Source organism: Perissodus microlepis, chromosome 17 (genome assembly GCF_051167445.1).
Source record: "Perissodus microlepis isolate ML-2025 ecotype Zambia chromosome 17, ASM5116744v1, whole genome shotgun sequence".
NCBI lineage: Eukaryota > Metazoa > Chordata > Actinopteri > Cichliformes > Cichlidae > Perissodus > Perissodus microlepis.
This window is the reverse complement of record NC_140477.1, coordinates 3,616,799-3,636,070: the sequence shown is the minus strand read 5'-3', so window position 1 is coordinate 3,636,070 and position 19,272 is coordinate 3,616,799. Positions and strand designations below refer to the sequence as shown.

The following is a 19,272-nucleotide window of genomic DNA, read 5'->3' as shown; positions in this document are numbered from 1 at the left end:
GTGCATTTTTAAGTTTATTTCACTGGGATTATGAATACATCAGGGGCCTTGTGGCACAAAGCAGGCTCTGTACTGTGTCGACAAACAAATGATGGGAATTTCTGGTCCGAGCGACGCCATCAGGACTCATGGTGTCCTGAAGCAAGTGGATGAAGGTGGAGTGAAACTCGCTGCCAGGATAATGATCTGGAGAAAAAGCTTCACTTGTTTCTGTGATCGCCAGCTTTCGACTCCTCTGAGCTCCCAGAAGGTACAGACTCCATGAGTCCTTGGGCACGGGGGAGGGATTGTGGTGCTCACACACCTGGCAAAGAGAGTTTTGCAAGTTGATGTAACATTAAAGCATATTAAATGTTAGACAATTTCATCTCTGTTCTGTCTGCTCATCTATGATCAGTAACCTTTTGGTGAGAATCAGGTAGTCACAAGTTAATATCACTTTTGCTACTTGGTTTCGTGTTCTATAAAAAGTCTACTGTTTTACCTTTTTCATAGCTCCGGCTGTGTAAAGGTTGATGTTAAGAGAACCCAGGTGGTAGTCTGCTTTAATCTAGAGCTGCACTAGAGAGAATGGTAATTGGAGACTGCAGCCAAACCACAATTGTTGCAACTGTGTGCAGTGTCCTTGACTTTGAAATGGCTGCTTCAGAGACCGGGCCCAGGTCTGAGACCACATGCGGGGGGAGGGTGAATTGACAATTACATAAAATCGGGTTTTCAATAATACCACAAGTACCTGTGATAGCTCTCAAATCTACTGCTGTCTGCATCAGACATGTGATGCTATACCAGAGCCTGGGGCAGACTTATTACCGGTGAACTGCACAGAACAGTGCAAACTTGTAGCTCAAAAATCAGCGAGTAATGTACAAACAAAGTAACAGAGTGTAAGCGCAGCTTTTACACAGGTTTTTAAAGTTTCTCTCTGAAAACAGAAGGCAATTCAGATAAACGAGACCGGGCTGAAGGAGACTCAATGTTTATCTTTGCCGTCTGTGTTAATGTGCTGTTACTGTGCTGCATGTGTAAATGCATGCATCTGTCTGAGCTTCTCTGCAGTGTGTGAAACTGAATTGGTGTTATGCAACAGAGCTGCTGTCACACATCCTGCAGTTAGAAACTGAAGGCATCGTTCAACAAATGTTACGCACACAATTTGTGGTGCAGCTGCTATGGCGTGCTGGTAAGACCAGCAAGACTTCTCAATTAAAAGGTAAACTCTAACCTGACCTTCATTCGCTTCATGATTCTGTAAAACGTGTTCACTTATTTAGCAACTCTCAAATTGAAAGTCTGCTGTTGGTCTTAGTAAATGGAAGAAGATGCCTCCTCCTCTACATGGAGTTTTAGGGTTAAAAAAAGAAAAAAAATGGTAATGAGATGCAGATAACATTCACCTCACTTTACTCTATGTACCATAAAGTGGCACAGCTGGCCAAATAGCACTAAGTAGACACAGGATTTAATTCTGGCAATTTAAAATATTTGAATTGCGTTTGCCAGTTTCTCGAGTAGAGAGGATAACACTGTTCATACTGCATATTAAACTAACACAGTCCCCAAACAGCTGCATTTTGACAGAGATGTTATGTAAATGCATCTATTAAGGAAGTAAAAGAAAGAAACCTTAAAATTTCCTGTCTTTGCACACTGCTGAGAAAACATTTCTAAAGAGATGTTTCAAATCTCTAAAACCCTGAATACTGAAACCTGCTCTGCCCATTATAATAAAAATGATAGGTTGCCAAAACAAGACATATCCTTGTATGCATCATTTGTCCAACATCTCCTGCCTCCCTCCGATGCTTCTTTGAGTTCTGCTGTTTAATTAAATCCCAGTGTTACTGCACAGCAGGAATACACGAGGCTCGGCTCTAAACACTCAGAGGACTGAGTAAAGAATGACAGGACGGAGCCAAAGTTATGTCTCGCTCTCCACTTTGAGCCAATCGGGTGTATTAATTATGCAATCGTTCTGAAAACATGTCCACCTCCCATTCTAAATAACTAAACACGTTTTTTAGTTTTAAAATTCAGCACAGTTTATGCTAAAGTTTCTGGCACAAACTTTAGTAATTCACGTTTTCTTGGTTCATTATTTGATCAGGTAGCAGAGTTGTGCTCATTGGCACAGACTGACTCCAGCATGTTTGCATTTGTAAAGTGGATGGCGATTAATCGCAAACCTTCACCAATCTCTTTGAGAGGGATTGCAGTCGGTCCGAATCAGACAGAGACAGGTTGCCTCCCACCTGGCAACATGCTGGATCTCCTTGCAACCAAAAGTGGTCCCCACAACTTCTTGCAGTCAGTCCCAGGTAGCAAAAATATTTTCAGCACAATCACTCACCAGCCACAGTTTTTTCTCCTGCTCGCACAGAGGTACCCGTTCTATTTTTACTCTAGTGTGTCTGAGGCCTTAAGAAGATAATGGCGTAAAATACTACATTGCATAAAGTGTATCTATGTGTGAGAGAGTACCTGCATGACCAGATGCTCAGCTCCACATTTAGCATTCCACTTGCTCCACGAGAATGCACAGGCAGAGGAAAAGAGGGCCATCTGTTCGTAGGCAGCGTGCTCTGTGAGTGGGTCCTGAAGAGGACAGAAACCCCACAGATCATTTCTTAATACTGCAAAAACACAATAATTAAATCGCTGTTTAAAACTACATATCAGGACCGCTTCAGGCAGCCCTGTGTAAATGCAGAAAAACTTATTTATCTTGTGATTTCATGGGACACTTACATGCACTGTAATACAAACTTTGGTTCAAACCTTTTAACTTAATGCTACTATCAGGTGAAAATCTCACCAACCAAGTCACACGCTAACTGACATTTCCGTCTGTAGTCATTTATATTTGGTGTAGGGCTGTCAATGCTAACGCTAACGCAGTCATCGCAAATAACGCGATTTAAAATTTTTTAGCGCAATCAACCCATCTGGAGCGCAGAATGACTCAAAATCCCTGAAATGTCTCTGTCAATGCATTTCGGGCAGTTTGTCCATTCTGCGCTCCAGATAGGTTGATTGCGCTAAAAATTTTAAATCTCGTTAATCGTGATGACGCAGTAACGCGTTAATGTTGACAGCCCTAATTGGTGACATGAAAAGCAGTTATTCACTTCTTCAATCAGATGAATGAAAAGATGCACAACAACTGAGGGTAGTCTGAGCTGCTTAAATAGTGGGTACCATGTAAAATATCAGCCGAACCTTGTTTTTCAATCTCCTAATTTAAAGGGGCGTTCAAGTCCATTTTTCCATTCTGAAACCCATTTGACTTCATAAAATGCATTTCAATCTTTGAAGGATTCTTATTAAGCTTCTGATATTAGCGTCTCAAATTTAGCATCTTGGTTTTGTGTTGCAGACCTTGGCAGTGCTGCTGACGTATTTGTGCGCGTATTCATTCACAAAGATGTTGACCCCAGCGTCGACCATGGCCTTCTGCAGGTCCGAGCCACTCATCCACTTTCCTATGAGGTGAGAGAGCCCCCCCTCTTGCTCTGATTGCAGCATACATTTATTATCCTATCAGTGACACAGATGCACAAATTGTAACAGTTAAGCCATATCTCCTGTTTATTTCCTGTGTCTTGGGTCCACAGTGCTCTTGCCGTCTTACCTGAATAGTGATGCTGATGTTCATGAACGCCCCGTTGACAGTGTAGAGAGCAGAGTCCTGGCCCAGTGGCTGGAGCTCCCAGCTCTGAAAAGGAAGGTTGGCGTAGGTCTTCTGCATCAGCGCAAACGCTTGGAAGGAGTCCATCTTGAAAGAGATTTTGGCCTCAGACTCATCATAGGAGATGTCGGTGATGCCATCCATCCTCCACTGCTTACCTTTGGGAGTAGACGGTTTCAATATCTTTGACTTTGTGGGGTCTTTCAGATGTATTTCAGAGTGTGATATACCTGCAGCATCCCAGCGAGCCACTTGTGGAGCTTCCAAGAAGACAACAGAGTCGGGCAGTGTCACAGACACCCCAACAAGAGGACAGGGGAGAGCCTCGTGGCCATCCAAACCGGACGTCTCAGCCTGATAAGAGAACACCTGCATACCTGTCCTCAACACCTACAAACAAAAACAGGCATGCACTTTGAGTACAGGTGAGGCTTGATCTCATGCTAGCTGGAAGACCCTTATCTCTTCACCTGCACAAATTTCCAGCCATGGGCATATTGAATTTGAGGTGGGAGGTGAAACGCATCATAGTAGAATACTCCACCCAGAGGTGTGTACTCCATCAAGTCTACCACCTGGGCAACAGGGTTGATCACTGTGTGCTCCTCCGGGGGACCAATCGGATCCCTGACTGGTGAACAGACAGAAAGAACTGTCATTTAAGCTTTTAGAAGAATTGCTGGTTAATTTGTCTGTGGAAATAAACACATTCTGTCTAAACTAAGCTAAGTTTACAACAATCATTGACATAGAGTTAGATGTGACATAGTGTGATATGTATTTTTAAAACAAGTTTAGTTTATGTGCTTACTTTTTATTTAAAGACCATCTTACCATCAAGTGCCTCCATCTGTGTTTGGACGTGGCTCACTTGACTCTCTTCAGGCTCTGGACTGCTCCTCCTTGACCACAGACTGGCTGCACTCTGTGAGATGTGCATTCTATAGGAAGGAAAAGAACCCAGTAAATGAAGGAACCCACAACAGAAGCTGAGTCTTTCATCTTACCTTCCTCTTGCCTAACCTTTGGGTGGACTGCATCGCCGGGTAGACCCTGTTGCTGGGTGTGTGTGTTCTCAGATGAGTCATCCTGGCTAATGAAGATAGGTGGTCATACCGGGTGTGGAGGATACGCACAGCGATGTCACTCACAGCCAGCTGCTTGGGAAGCTCAAACCTGAAGCCTGCCTCAGTGAAGCTGACACTCTTAAACCTGGATGGACCAGGTAGAAACACAAAGAGGAATAAAACATCAGCCTGTGTACCTACAGGCAACATTTGTACAAGTCTGTGTTTAGGTACTGTCCACAAATTTCATCTTCATCATAAGGCACAGCTACAAATGATTGACTTTCTTTAACGTTGGAATAGATGTTCATTTCTAGCACCATATTTCTATTTTTGGATAGGCAGCATCAGAAGGAAAATGTGGAAGCCAACGACATTTGGCAGATCATGGTGGTGGTCCCCCTGTTCAAAAAGGGTTTCAGGAGTTCGTGGACAATTAGCCCATTGCTGCTCGATGAGATGATGATGAGGCGTTTCTGGCATGTCCTACTAGAAGGATACCCTGGGCTGACCTAGAACATGCTGAAAAGATGTCTCTAGTGTCTCTCTGCTGGCTTGGAAATGCCTCAGTGTCCCCCCAGATGAACTGGAGGAGTTGGCAAGGGTCTGGCTGTCTCTGTTTAGACTGCTGCCCCTGCAACCCAAACCTAGATAAGCAGCAGAAGATGGGTGGACAGACAGGCAGTTGGTCTGTCTGTCTAACCGCTGTCTGGCTTCCTTCCCGCTCACTTAAACCAACTTTCTTCTGAATGGCTGCTAAAGAGAAGGTTGATCTTCTGTGCTCACTCCTAGAACTGAAGAGTCTGAAGTGTGAGCGTTGACTCAAAGAGATTCCTTACACGTACACTGATTTCACCATGTGAAACTTTAATATGAGCATCCACCACTGTAACAGTGGATATATAACAGAATGAAATTATAAGATGACAGCTTTATGAACAAACCTTGGAATCTTATTGAGGTTGGCCCAGAGACACAGTGTAATGTTGTCATCTTTGATCACAGTCTGCATGTTGCCTGTCTCAGTGCTGACGTTTTCACTGGCACTCTGAAACCATGGACACGCAGGGTTTTGGACTTATTGCTATATTGTTACTATAAATCAAACTGCATCCTGATGTGTTATCATAGGAATAATCAGGTATCTTGTACCTTAAGGATCTCTTCAGTAGCAAGGTGGTGTTTTGAGTGAATTAGCTCCTGCAAATTTATGAGAACCTTCTGGTACTTCTGGCCCTCCTGGGGATCTGTAACATCTTTGAGGAGATCTTCCAACTCATCTACCAGCTGTAAGAACAGCTCAGATTTGTTATGTTAGAACACACAGCAGATAACTCACTTGAAGACAAGGCTTTAGTTACCTCTATTTTTAATAGCTCGAAGAGCTACTTTTGTCCTGTGCTTAATTTTTCATCCTGATTATCACTTAATTATTGCCAGTTAACATAAAGAAAATTGTTGCTGGTTATTATCTGATAATAGGGAAATAAAATAACCTTACTGTCATTGATCAACAAACACATACAGACCTGCAGAGCAAGATTACACTGCTGGAGCACAAGCGTGATGTTGACCTCAGGGTCATCTCTCCATAAACTCATGTATGTATTCATCTCTTTCTGTACTGCTGGGTCTGGTGCACCGTCGCAACGCATGTATCGCTCCCACTGGACACAAAGCATACACCTTGCGTTATCAGCTGCCAGAAATCCATCAGGGAAAAAGAAAATGTCCATATCTACTGGACAGAATGCTTGTGGACCCACACCTTGGCTATCTCCACAGCTTCAGTTTTCCATTTGGTTACTGCAGTATGATTCTCCTCCAGTAGATGGTGCAGTTCCTTCAACTCGGCCTCTCTGCGCTCTAGGTCCTGTCAGAGAAAGAGATCCAAGCACACAAAGCATTCCCAAGTACTCTTCTGTGTATGTACATTTCTTCTTTTATGCTTCATTTAGGATTAATATTAAACTGGGCTCTTACCTTTAGCTCAAGCCTTTCCACTTCCTCCTGCTTTCTCTCTCTTTCCACTCTCTCCTGTTCTTCTCTTTCTGCCCTGATCCGGGCTTCCTCTACAATGTACATGTTTACAGATACAGTGCTAACAGAGAACACATCCACCAACAAGCGCCTATCTCTCCTACTCATAAACAGCAACATAGAGCAGTAGATCAGTTGGGATCCCTCACTTCCTGATACCCTGAACAGTTTCTTCTCCAGATTGACAACACTAATGGCGGTGCAACCGTTGCTCCCCTTCAACTAGAGGAGCAGCATCAGCGTGCAGCTCCACTAAGTGACTTGTTCTCTGAAGAGAACTAACACTAACAAAGCTGCAAAACCGGAAAAGGTGTCAGGGAGGACATGTGCTGACCAGCTGGCTGGGTCTTTTTGGACATTTTCAATCTGTCTCTGCAACTTTACACTATCCCTGTCTGCCTTAGGTCCTCCATCATTGTGCCTGTGCCAAAAAAAATCAGCTGTGGCCTGCCTAAATGATTACTGCCTAGTCGCACTGACCCCAGTCATCATGAAGTTCTTTGAGAGGATCCTCCAAAGACACATTAAGCAGCTAACAGACCTCAATTCAGTATAAGCTGGCAGACTGCAAAGGAAGGCCAGCCATATTGCTGCTGACCCCACTTACCCGGAACACGAACTGTTCATACCTTTGCCATCTAGGAAATGGTATAGATACATAAAGACCACCACCACCCGGCTGAGGGACAGCTATTTTTCCAAGAGCTGTGAAAGCCATCCGTCCACCTGCCCTTCCCCATGGACCACCTGCACGAACACTCACATCCAGTCACTTTACTCTAAAGACTGCTAAAGACTTCTGCATTTATCTTTTTTTAAGTAAATCTTATTTATCTTTTCTACATTTTCTTTATTACCGAGAGCACCATTGCAATTTTTGTTACGTTCTAGCAACATAATGACAATGAATAAATCTTGAGAGAAGCTCAAAAAGTATAACAGATTCATTTTTTAAAAGTCAATTTCCCTTTAAAGTCTCAGTACCAGAAACGCCACCTACACTGGAGGTTTAAATGAAGAGAGACCGCTCACCTTCCTCTCGAAGTCTCCTCTCCTCCTCCTCTTGCTGCCGCTTTGTCCTCTGAGCCTTGGACACCTTACCGGCCTTCTTCTGTGGCATCAGAGCATTGCAAGTGTAGTTTAACAGTGACAGTTCAGTGTGTACCTACTAGCAAATGGATATATTGCTGAAGAGAACAAAGCAGTGAGAAAGAGAGTAAGGAAGCTTCCTGTGTGTATCTTGAGGTGAGTTCTCTGTGTCTAATTGTCAAAGAGAGACGATGTACTGACTGCCTGTTGCTCATACCTGTTTTTTCTTGGGAAGCTTTCATTCACAGGAAAAAAAGACAGAAAGTTACAGAATGTCATGTTTCAAATCAGAAATTCAAGAAACTATGTATCTATCTATATACACTATAGATAGATATAGAGAGGTGGGGAGTAACTAAATACAAATATTTTGTTACAGTACTTATGTAGAAAATCCAGGTACTTATTTATTTTTCTGACACCCTTTTACTTTTACTGCCTACATTTCCAGAAGTAGTGCAGGTGACCTTTTGTGTTAGCGGAATTTCATAATCTAGCTAGTGCTAAGTGGCAGGTAATTTCAAATTCAACATTTCTATCAGCTAACACACAAACTGTTTATTTACAGTTTTATTTCACAGGGAGAGAAAAGAGTGTGAAATAACTTCACACTTAAGCTGATGATGTTTAGATTAATTCACTGAATTCACTGAACTTTATACTGTCTACTGTAAAGACAATATAATGAGCAGAAGAGTGGTGTCTGTGTCAGTGTAGAGGATGGACATCACCCAGGACATCTTGTGAAAACTGCTGACATCTTGCTAAATTCAGTTGTGTAAATTCACAAAGAGCAGCAGGTCAGCTGATCACAGCATGTACACAAATAAAAGCTACTGAATCTCACATTAGACATTATTATGAGGTGTAATTCTTTTCCCTTTGCTGAGCCACTCCACAGATCTTGCTGTCCCCCACCTGCTGAATCTCACTTTAAAATGAGAACAATCAAGAGTTAATGTTTAAATGTGGAGGCAACAGAAAACCGCTTCTTTTTTTTCTTTTTTTTTTCTTTTTTTAAATATTCCTTTCCACTGCATTGGGTCCTATATAACACATTCAAACTGGGCATATTCACTGGGATTATAATTTATGTTATTGTATTAATTTAGATTATTGTATTTATTTATGTTATCATGTACTAATAGTATAATAATATTATATTAATATAGCAAAAGGTTCCGTTTTCTTGTTAGAATTGTCCTACAAAGAGCTACTTTCTTTCTTGGAGTACATTTCAGAGCCTGTACTTTTCCTCTTTTGAGTAAAACAGTTGCTTCAGTGCTTCAACTTTTGCTGGAGCATTTTTTTTTTTTTAACCCAGGTATCTGTACTACTTAGTGTTCTACTTAAGTAAAGAAAGTCTGTACTTTTGCCACCTCGGTGTGTATATATAAAGAGAGAGAGAGAGTCGAAGTTAAGAACTACGAAACTGTATTTCGTACAGTAAACTAATAGGATACTACGTAATTGCGCTAACTGATAGCCTGTAATCCTATAGACCTTTAAAAATATAATATTTAAGCTGGTCTATTATAAGAAAATAATAGAGGGGAAAAACCCTCACCATGTTCGTCCGCGCGTCTGGGTAACCATGGCAACCTATACGCATGCGTACTTGCTATGTTTTTATTTGCGACAGAACGAAACGACGTGCGACAACGTACACTACGGAGTTGTCCCTTGCATTCATAGGTAAGGACGCAAGGAAAAGACATTTTTCTCTTCATTGGCGTACATAGCATAACACGTGTAAATGTGAATTTGTTGCGCTTGGTATAAATGCAGTGCTCTACATGCTAATTCGTAAGCTAGCTGCTAAGCTAAACTTAATGTTGTGTAATGGTTTCTGTGTGCTCTCTTTCCTGACCTTCTCTTTCTCCTCTTCTCCTTTCAAAAGTGTGAAAGACCATGGCCAACCCTTTAAAAACTGAAGTTATCAGGCTGTACAAAAGTGTAAGTAAACTGGTGTTAAGAGAAACAACGCTGGGTGGTGTGCAATGCTGCAGAGCTTTAAAAATGTGTCTCTCCTCTCCAAACAAGCTCCTGTATCTCGGCCGTGAATACCCTCAGGGAGCAGCGTACTTCAAACAGCGCCTGAAGTCAGCCTTCATGAAGAATAAAGACGTGACCGACCCGGAGAAGATCAAACAGCTGGTGGCCCGGGGGGATCATGTCATTAAGGAGCTAGAAGCTCTGTATTTCCTCCGAAAATATCGGGCCATGAAAAAAAGATACTATGAACCCGAAAAATAATGGCACACGCTGATAGCTCCAAGTGGTTTTCCTGGATTACAATGTACATGTGGTAATCGGTTATTTATCAGCCTTTCGGGTTCACAAACACACCTTTTAACACCTACCGGGTCCAAAACAAAGAACAGAATTTACAACAGCTGCTCCTTTATTAAACTCAACTAAAGTTGCCTCTGAAAGGGAAATAAAATCCTCATCTCTGGGTGTTGCAAAGCGATCATCACTGTCATTGATATTGTGTACCTAAGGCCACTGTTTCAATTTCATACACTGTATGTAAGCCCAGAATATGTTTTATGCATTCTTTGTCCCATTGTCACATTTTAGTGTATTTAAAACAAATGCTTCACCAGATGAGTTACCCAGTGTTTACACCAAGGTGTCCAAATTGTAACATTGATAATTTGTACAAGAGGTTGTGTACTTTTTCTTTTCTTTTTTTTAAAAGCTGTCTTTCTGTCTACCGACTGAAGCTTCTTTAATGTAATGTGAGTTTTAGAATGTATTTCAGTGTATATATTTGTAAATACATGCTCACGTTTTTTGAGAAATAAGTGTACATGGGAATGGATTCATGTGCTGTTACACAAAAGGCAAACATAAATGTTATATAGATGTACAGATTTCTTAGAGTGGTGTCTCGTGTCATAATAAATCACAAACACAGCTTAGTGTTACTTATTCCTGCTATTACAATCAACCTAAACCCTGCAGATCTAGTGTCAGTCTGCATGGATTCTGAAAAAGGAAGTTTTCATGAGACTATGAAATCCTATTACACAGTACTTGGCATGATTCAATAGGTTGTAGACCCACCTTTAGCAGCAAAAACTTGAAATAATGTTTTCTTGAGGACTTATTCAGTCTCTCACATTCCTGTGGAGGAATCTTGGCTCCTTCTCTTTTCAGTATTGCTTCGGTTTATTGAGGTTTGCAGTTATTTGTTCATGCAGAGCTCTGCTAAAATCCTGCTGCAGTGTTTTAATTGAGCTAATGTCTAGACCTTGACTGGACCATTGCAACACCTGTCTCTTCTTTTTAGGCCATTCTGTTATAGATTAGCTGGTGTTATTTAATGACCCAATTTGGTCCAAGCTTTAACTGCCGGGCACACAGAAGGTTTCATATCTTACTCTAAAATGCTTTGGTATACAGAGGAGTTCATTGTGACTCTGACTGCAAGGTGCCTGGGTCCTGTAGCTGGAAAACGAGCCCAAACCGTGACCACTGGGCTTGACAATTGTCATGAGGTGGTTGTGTTGAAGTGCTATGTTTCACTTTTTGCAAAATGCGGAGCTGCTGTGTTTCTGAAGGACAATGGTCAGGTCGTCTTGTGACATTATAAAAACCGAAGCTAAAAAAAGCTTTATGACTCAGTAATAAATAGCATCAAAACTACCTTGAATGTATTCATTGCCTGTTTGTGTGGATTGTATCCTGTGGATGTTTCAGCAAAGTCTGCGTTGCCCTCTTGGTCAGAGAAATTCAAACATTCCAGAAAGAGAGGAACACTTATGTTTGAACTATTTCGACTGTTCCTTCCACAGCATGTCTTTCATCCTGTCTTCCTTCTCTCACCCCAACCGGTCGCAGCAGATGGCCCCGCCCCTCCCTGAGCCTGGTTCTGCTGGAGGTTTCTTCCTGTTAAAAGGGAGTTTTTCCTTCCCACTGTTGCCAAAGTGCTTGCTCATAGGGGGTCATATGATTGTTGGGTTTTTCTCTGTATGTATTATTGTAGGGTCTACCTTACAATATAAAGTGCCTTGAAGCTTTTGTTGTGATTTGGCGCTGTATAAATAAAACTGAATTGAATTGAAATGTTTATCATGTGGCTTTTTATTAATAACGTGTTAATCTAAACAATACAAACATGCAATCATCATGTACACAAGTAGATATTTGAATGAAGTGCTTTCTACTTTTTACTGAATCGCTGTAAAAATAAAAGCACGATTGTCTCGCTGACAACTCAGTTCCTTTGGTCTCATTTCTTATGAAGTAAGGTGATTACAATCCTGGATTTGAGCATTGCAGCAGCTCTGCCTTCAGCTGTATCGGTCGTTAAAAAGATGAGACACGGATATCGTTGTCAATTTTCCCATGTGCAGGATTATTGATTCCATCCTCCTTGTTTGGCTGACCAACATTGTCTGTTCCTCCCATGACCTAAGGAAGGTAAAGTACAAGGCAGAATTGAGCACCTGTCTTCAGTCTGTTGCTTTTGATACCTTTGCTCTTCAGCACGTACCCCGTCTTTGACACGTTTGAACAGGTGATAAGAAAGAGTGTCTTCTTTCATTAGCATAAGTCTCGGGTCCACCGTCTCCCTCAATCCCCCTGAAATGATAAGTGGAAGAAACAATAAGAAAATGATATCACAGTTCCAATGGCAAAATCTTTTCTTTTTTTCTTACCTGTCAAGAGACTGATGATTATTCCAACAATAATAGCTGTTAAACCTCCAATGACAACGAAATAAAGGTAGGATGGAGAGTGCCACTGAACCGCATGTCTGGTGGTGAGAGAAATTAGTTTTTTCTTTTGCCCTTTATTTATATTATAGGAAAGCTCGGTCATCCCATCTCACCAGGCAATATTATATTAATTGATCTAACACAGACTGAACCACACTTACATGTCATCAGTATTCTGTCCTGGGGTTGTGGTAAAAAGACTTGGTTCTGTTGGCAGTGGGGTAGTCCAGTTGAGACTACCACCAGAAGTAAAGTTACAACCCTCAGTGCTCAGCGAGAGAGGTCGAGTCATCTCAGGAGGAGAAGGGGATATCAATTCTCCAATGGTCACAGACACAGCTGCAGCCAAACCTGCCACGAGGCCCCATAGGCCTCCCTGTGGACAAATATAAGGAGCTTCATGAAATATATATTACATAGACCAACAGTCAAAAAAGTTTGTCAGAGTCGAGTGTCACTCAACGCTCAGGCTCATTTTTCAATATTATTTTCAGTTTGACAGCAGAACTATGTAAGCGAAAACGGATGATTTCTGAGTTCATTTATACAGTACAACAAAACTTGGTTGGAGGCACTTTATATTGTAAGGTAAAGACCCTACAATCCAGAGAGATGGATTATAACTAGATGATGAATAATAACTAATGATTTGTTACAAAGTGGTGTGTAACCACAGAGAGTGGAAAAAGGTGAGTGAAGAAGAAATGCTCAACCAGCAAGCCCCCATCAACGCCGCGCAACCAAGAGACGGCTCAGCACCTGATCCAATCCTAACAATAAGCTCAATAAGCTCAATCTCAACAAATTATAAAATCCTGCGAGTTGGTTCCACTGAACAGGGTCAATTGATGGGGTTTTACAGCTATGCAGTAAAAACAAACAAACAAAAAAAATAAATCAAAAAATATAAAGATTATAGTTGGTTTTTAAAGTTATTTGGTAATTGTTATTTTTTTCATGCCGTTAACATTTTTTAAACATTGAACATTAATAAGGGTTGACTTTTTATACTGTAAATACCGTATAAGAAAAAATGCTCCCTGCACTATGTTATACGATGACAGGTTGATGCAATACAGTTGAAACAATGATACAAATGTCGATTCTTTCATGCTACCAAGGGCTGATTTTGGCCAGATTTTGAGATCCCTGGAGGTAGAAATTTTCAAATGAAAATACCAAAATGAGAATGGACTTACTTTGGAGTTGACAAATGGACAGAGGACACCCAAACTGAACAGACCGAGTAAAGGACCTCCACTGACCCCACCAATGATGGACACTGCCTGTTTGAAGAGACCTGCAGCTCAAAAAACACTTTAAAAATGGTCGTATTTACTGAGGTGAGGTGCTTTCTAATAAACAACAACAACGTTCCTGAATGTGTTTGCCTGAAAACATTGACAGCTCTGCATTAACAGATCCCTCTACCTGCATCATATGTCCCATGAGTGATGCCAGTCCAGCCATAGCAACGCATACAATTCCAAAAAACACACCTGCAAAAACATCACATCACAGAATGACATTTTTATCGACAACCAGCCACATCCACAAAACAGAGATTAGTTTAATCTAACATAACATGCAGCTTACACTGGGGCAAAAAAAGCATTTAGTCGGCCACCAATTTTGCAAGTTCTCCCACTTAAAAACATGAGAGGACTGTAATTTTCATCATAGATTTTTAAAGAATTTATTTGCAAATTATGGTGGAAAATAAGTATTTGGTCAACAACAAAAGTTCATCTCAATACTTTGTTATATACCCTTTGTTGGCAATGACAGGGGTCAAACGTTTTCTGTAAATCTTCATAAGGTTTTCTCATTTTGTCTCTCATAGTTGAGATATACCTATGATGAAAATTACAGGCCTCTCTTGCACAATTGGTGGCTGACTAAATACTCTTTTGCCCCACTGTATATTATAAACAAACAACAGATAACTTATTATTTACTCAGCCCTTTGGAGATTAAGAGAAGCTTTTTCTCAGATAGTTTAATGCGTGGTTTGATCAGGTCCTCCATGGTCACTGCAGCCATTGCGTTGATTGAAGTAGAAACTGTGCTGAACATGAAGAAATGAACCATGTTTACTTTGGAGTAATGGACATAACTGACACTTTAAATGTGGCACAGCTTTAAATGTTACATGCAACATGAATAAAAATATGACAAATTATGTTGTATGAACCTCAGAGAGGCACTATATACTGCAGCAAAAAATAGTCCTGGAAGACCTTGGTGATCTGCCAAGATATCCATCACCAAATAAGGCAACAGCTGTAAAGAAAAAAAACTTTATTGAAAGATCACAAAACAACTTGAATAAAAACAGTGGCACTGTTGGTACATCCTTCGTTTTCTTTGTTTATGTGTATATACTTGATCAGGTGAAGAAACCTGTCCAGCTTTCCATGGGTCACAGTTCTTATAGAACGAATAAAGACACAGCCCTGAAATCACTGACGATGTCAGGGTGCAAACTAGGCCTAACACGTTGATGAACAGAGCTCTGAAAAAACACAACACGAAAAAGTGAAGTATGCATACAAAAATCAGTGCAGCATAGCAAACGAGATCATATTTCCTATCACTGTATGCTGATGATGTCATCATTTATCATAGCTATCTTTTCCGAGTTTATGATAAGAACGTGTCATTTGCCAGCAAACCCCACCAATGTAGTGCCTTTGGCTGAATCAGAATTTACATAGATGTGGAAATAGACGTGTCATATATCGTTGTTTTCTTAATTTATTACTATGAGGAACCTTGTACAATGTATTTGCATTAATTCTCTATTAAAACAGTTTAATGGTTATTACTGTGGCCTCACCGCAACAAGATTCTTGGTTTTAGCTTGCTGGTCATCTGTGCCCTGCCTGATTAGTTTGTGTTTTGCAAGCTAAACAGGAAGGAAGGAATACATTCCTTTGAATCACTCACAATCTGGCATGTTTAATGCTCTTGCAGGAGTTGTATCTCTGAACTTGAGGTTGGTAGGTCCCATAAACTGCACTCCAACCAAATGTCCCTCCGATGACTAGTGTCCAAAAAGTGTGTCTTCTCAGAGGGTTTATGTCAAAGCTGGGATTACACAATGAAAGGATGATTTAAGTATAAAAGACACACACACACACACACACACACACACACACACACACACACACACACACACACACACACACACACACACACACACACATATACTCACTCCACAAAGTTAATTCTTCCTCCTTCTTGGGCATCTGACAAGATAGTGGAGATTCCTCCTTTTAAGATCACACATTTGATTATAACAGACATGTAGCCTGCAAACATTATTGCAATCTAGAAGAAAAATCAGAGATTTGTTTGGTTGGCAGATCTGTATTCTGTAACTATGTTGACAGATTTTGGTCCCAGTTATCAAATTCTTGCTAATTTACATGAATACTGCAAAGAATCAAGACATGACTCAAACGTGGTTGTGGTGTCGATAAAATTAGACTGAAACCTGATTGCAATTTAATTCAGTTTTACTTGCATAGCATATGGAATATATTTATATGGTTCCAAATCATAACAAAAGGACATTATACTGTAAGATAAAGACCCTACAATCCAGAGAAAACGCCAGCAATCAAATGGCAGTGTGAACAAAAAAACTCCCTTTTAACAAGAAGAAACGTCAACGTCAGGGAGGGGCAGCCATCTACACAACTATTTGGAGGGCATTTGTGTATTTTTTCATTTTATTTGATCCAGAACCCTACCTGAACAACATCTGTCCACACCACAGCTTTCAGGCCACCCTGTAACAAACGCCACAAAACAAGAAAAATCTCTGTCAAAAAGGTTAGGAAGCTGTATTTATGAACAGAGTGCATAACGTGGAAATATGTGACCGTATTCTGTAGTAGAACATTTTCAGAAAGCACCAGTGATGGGAATAACGGTGTTACAAGTAACGGCGTTACTTTTTTCAGTAACAAGTACATTAATAACGGGGGGGGGGGGGGGGGGGGACAGGACAAAGGACAAGCTATGGAAAAGTGCCAGAGATTAATAACAACTAATGCATCCACAGACAGCTGTATACCTCTGTTTAATCTGCGGTGGAGCAAAGTGAAAATTTGTCCTGTCTGAAGAGTCACATTTTTTGTGGAGACTGTTGAAAAGCTGAAGTCCTAGATTACCCATGAATGAGAAAACATTGTGCTCTGTAAACTACAGCAACTGGTTTCTAAGCTTTCAAATGTTTGCAGACTTTTAGAAAAGAAAACAGGTGACGCAACACATTATGCAATCACGGTTTCAACTTTTGACCCTTAGTGATTGCAGGTGAAAACATCAAATTTTAAAAATGGGCACATATTTTTCATGAAACAAAACAAATCATTTGAATTAAATCATCCAAATGAAAACGTCAAGAAATCAGAGGTGATGTTAAATGAGAGATATTTTGTTTTAAAGGGTAAATGGGAAGGGGACCTCATGAATTTTAGGAAAATGTAAAAATTCTCATTTAATCTCTGCTGAATGTGAAAGTGGGGGTGTCTTAAGGTTCATGGCTTAGTGATGCTCGATGAGGTTCGACTGACAATGTGATGCACTGCAGTGTGTGTGTCGTATGTAATAAATGTTTTACTAACCAGTGCACAATACAAAGTACAAACAGTGGCTGTCGAAATAATCCCACCCCACAGGTTCATACCAGTCACTGCAAAAAGAAGGGAAATTCATTAACAGGGAAACACTCTTGTTCAAGATCCCTTCACGAACTTAACTGCTGTGAACTGGAGCTGACATACCTTGGTTCAAAGCCAGAGCTGGAGCATAAATTACAAGTCCAGTGTAGAGCAACTGTGGCAAAGAGTTAGAAAGTCACAACAACATGTCTCTGCTGATACCAACATAGTTTTATGTGCAGAAGTCAAAGCACTACAAGATTGAACCACTGGCTTCTTACTACGTTAAAAAAGAAGATCGCCATTCCCAGGAGACGAGTGGCTCTGCTGAAACGCAGCTCCAGATACTTGGCAGAGACCAGACAGAGAAAAGACGCATATTGATACTGATACATGAAACTTCTAGTTCCCCTCACGCCCTCCAATTCAAAGCTAGTACTTTGTACACTTACTGACAGGTGTAGCCCAGCCAACAGTTTAAAATATAGCTAAAATAATGTTGAAAACAAAACCACAGTTACCTCATATGTGCTGTTGATGGCCAGTCTGTAGAAAACTGGGAGAAAGACCTCGGATGTGTACACCACTGCTATTACATAGGAAATACTTAAATAGCCAAATATGGCTCCGTAGCGATACACCTACGGACAGGTTGAAAAAGATTTATGGAAACACAAAATAGCAAAACAGTATCATATAAAGAACAACATAGGCGACGGTGTTTCTTCACCGGGTGCCAGAGTCGGGCTGGTGAAACTTTGCCGGAGATCATTTGAAACGCTGATGCTGCTGATACTGAACGAGCTTTGGAGCAACATATGAACAGTGCTGAACTCTGGTGAGTAACACGAAAACTTTAAATTCGCTATTTGATTTGTTTGAAATTGAAAGTGGTGCACTCAAAGTAATGCTCGCTTAGCTGACTCCAGCCGTCTTCTAATGCACAGAAATTACAGTTTTACGCATTTTGTAAAATTCTAATTTAAGCTCTGAATAAATGTTTGTGCGCTGAGGAAGCTGAGTGCAGATCCAGGACAGTCCCGACACGTTACCTCGGCTGGGTTGGAGAGCACGGTGACGGATGACATGTAGCTGGCAGTGAGGGACATGGAGACAGCCAGGGCATTGAGTTTTCGGCCCCCAGTTAAAAAGTCCCTGGAGGTTCCTTGTTTCCTGCTTCTCCAGGCGTAATAAAAACCAACAGCAGCAGACAGGAGCAGAACGACAGCAAACACCACATAGTCTGCTGCCACGAGCAAGTGAGCATCCCCGGACATTTTATCAGTCGGAGCAAAACTGAAATAAAGCTAAAGCGATTATCAGGCAGTGCTTTGTAGATCACTGGGAAGGCGGTGTCATCACCTCCAGGTACTCTATTGAACTGTAAGATAAATTACTCCAGGCGGTGCGCGCACGCGTCCTTTCAGGTTAAGCTCAAAGTTAATGAATAAAGTTTAGAAGTTAGAGTTAGAACAGAAACACATAAAACTTGCGTTATAGATGTATGTTATACACTGACAGCTTATTGTGTCCTCTTTCTTGGAATGTGCTTTGTGGCTGAAAACTGTCAGAAAACCTGGATGCATGTTTAACGGACCTCTTTCTTGTGCTGTGGCTGGTGGATGTCAGACAGGGACGTGCTCTTTGTCCTGGGATTTGGGTCGCTTCTGCAGATTACGCTGTGTTTGCATTTGGAACACCACATGTATTTGTTCTGGGCTCTCTGTGATATCTGAAGGTTTGATAATCAGTTATTGCATTTAAGACAGACTGCTATGGCCTCCTAAGTGCCTTTATTACACTTGTTTAAGACTCTGCCCCACTTGATATCTTTAGGAAAAGTGAGCAGCATAAACTTTGGACTTTAAACTGTATTTTAATAAGTTTCACAGTTTTCACAGAGCAAGTCATGTCAGTTATAGACTTATGTTACTTATGTATTTTTGGTGTTGCTCCCCCTTTTTCTCTATGCTTGTACATATGTG

At 41.0% G+C, this 19,272-nt stretch overlaps 3 protein-coding genes across 5 annotated transcripts; 1 reads left to right on the top strand and 2 right to left on the bottom strand.

The window, feature by feature from the left end:
* Positions 1–28: 28 nt before the first annotated feature.
* On the bottom strand, positions 29–9,621 carry dnai7 (dynein axonemal intermediate chain 7). 2 transcript variants are annotated; one of them, XM_084909144.1, is made up of 16 exons: positions 9,452–9,621; positions 8,102–8,119; positions 7,828–7,906; positions 6,739–6,827; positions 6,524–6,628; positions 6,285–6,422; positions 5,908–6,042; positions 5,700–5,803; positions 4,712–4,900; positions 4,523–4,629; positions 4,159–4,319; positions 3,919–4,078; positions 3,632–3,846; positions 3,379–3,537; positions 2,482–2,595; positions 29–304 (listed from the first exon to the last, which is right to left on the bottom strand). In XM_084909144.1, the coding sequence occupies exons 1-16, from the start codon at positions 9,494–9,496 to the stop codon at positions 29–31; spliced, it is 2,094 nt and encodes a 697-aa protein (XP_084765270.1). In that variant the 5' UTR covers positions 9,497–9,621. The 2 variants fall into 2 exon arrangements, with proteins under 2 accessions (XP_084765270.1, XP_084765271.1); XM_084909145.1 differs by lacking the exon at positions 8,102–8,119.
* lyrm5a (LYR motif containing 5a) lies at positions 9,492–10,807 on the top strand. 2 transcript variants are annotated; one of them, XM_084909147.1, is made up of 3 exons: positions 9,492–9,579; positions 9,785–9,840; positions 9,928–10,807. In XM_084909147.1, the coding sequence occupies exons 2-3, from the start codon at positions 9,796–9,798 to the stop codon at positions 10,138–10,140; spliced, it is 258 nt and encodes an 85-aa protein (XP_084765273.1). In that variant the 5' UTR covers positions 9,492–9,579; positions 9,785–9,795; the 3' UTR covers positions 10,141–10,807. The 2 variants fall into 2 exon arrangements, with proteins under 2 accessions (XP_084765273.1, XP_084765274.1); XM_084909148.1 differs by lacking the exon at positions 9,492–9,579 and adding an exon at positions 9,617–9,690.
* Positions 10,808–11,958: 1,151 nt separating this feature from the next.
* LOC146369058 (sodium-coupled monocarboxylate transporter 1-like) lies at positions 11,959–18,734 on the bottom strand. The gene is made up of 17 exons (XM_084909149.1): positions 18,340–18,734; positions 17,809–17,928; positions 17,569–17,634; positions 17,411–17,462; positions 17,252–17,319; positions 16,373–16,411; positions 15,832–15,947; positions 15,564–15,704; positions 15,000–15,129; positions 14,809–14,897; positions 14,573–14,682; positions 14,046–14,113; positions 13,814–13,900; positions 12,776–12,990; positions 12,555–12,652; positions 12,389–12,477; positions 11,959–12,306 (listed from the first exon to the last, which is right to left on the bottom strand). Exons 1-17 carry the CDS (start codon positions 18,562–18,564, stop codon positions 12,202–12,204), a joined length of 1,818 nt encoding a protein of 605 aa, XP_084765275.1. The 5' UTR covers positions 18,565–18,734; the 3' UTR covers positions 11,959–12,201.
* Between the last annotated feature and the right edge of the window lie 538 nt (positions 18,735–19,272).

What these genes read in the sequence shown, in the direction of transcription:
- lyrm5a (XM_084909147.1), top strand. Translation starts at nt 9,796, where the DNA reads ATGGCCAACCCTTTAAAAACTGAAGTTATCAGGCTGTACAAAAGT. An exon ending in TTATCAGGCTGTACAAAAGT is followed by an intron (nt 9,841 to 9,927) that starts GTAAGTAAACTG and finishes TCTCCAAACAAG; the next exon opens with CTCCTGTATCTCGGCCGTGA.
- dnai7 (XM_084909144.1), bottom strand. Translation starts at nt 9,496, where the DNA reads ATGCGTATAGGTTGCCATGGTTACCCAGACGCGCGGACGAACATG. An exon ending in AAGCTGTGGAGATAGCCAAG is followed by an intron (nt 6,423 to 6,523) that starts GTGTGGGTCCAC and finishes CTTTGTGTCCAG; the next exon opens with TGGGAGCGATACATGCGTTG. An exon ending in ACATCAGCATCACTATTCAG is followed by an intron (nt 3,538 to 3,631) that starts GTAAGACGGCAA and finishes TGTCACTGATAG; the next exon opens with GATAATAAATGTATGCTGCA.
- LOC146369058 (XM_084909149.1), bottom strand. Translation starts at nt 18,564, where the DNA reads ATGTCCGGGGATGCTCACTTGCTCGTGGCAGCAGACTATGTGGTGTTT. An exon ending in AGCATTAAACATGCCAGATT is followed by an intron (nt 15,130 to 15,563) that starts GTGAGTGATTCA and finishes GTGTTTTTTCAG; the next exon opens with AGCTCTGTTCATCAACGTGT. An exon ending in CTTAATCTCCAAAGGGCTGA is followed by an intron (nt 14,114 to 14,572) that starts GTAAATAATAAG and finishes ATGTTTTTGCAG; the next exon opens with GTGTGTTTTTTGGAATTGTA.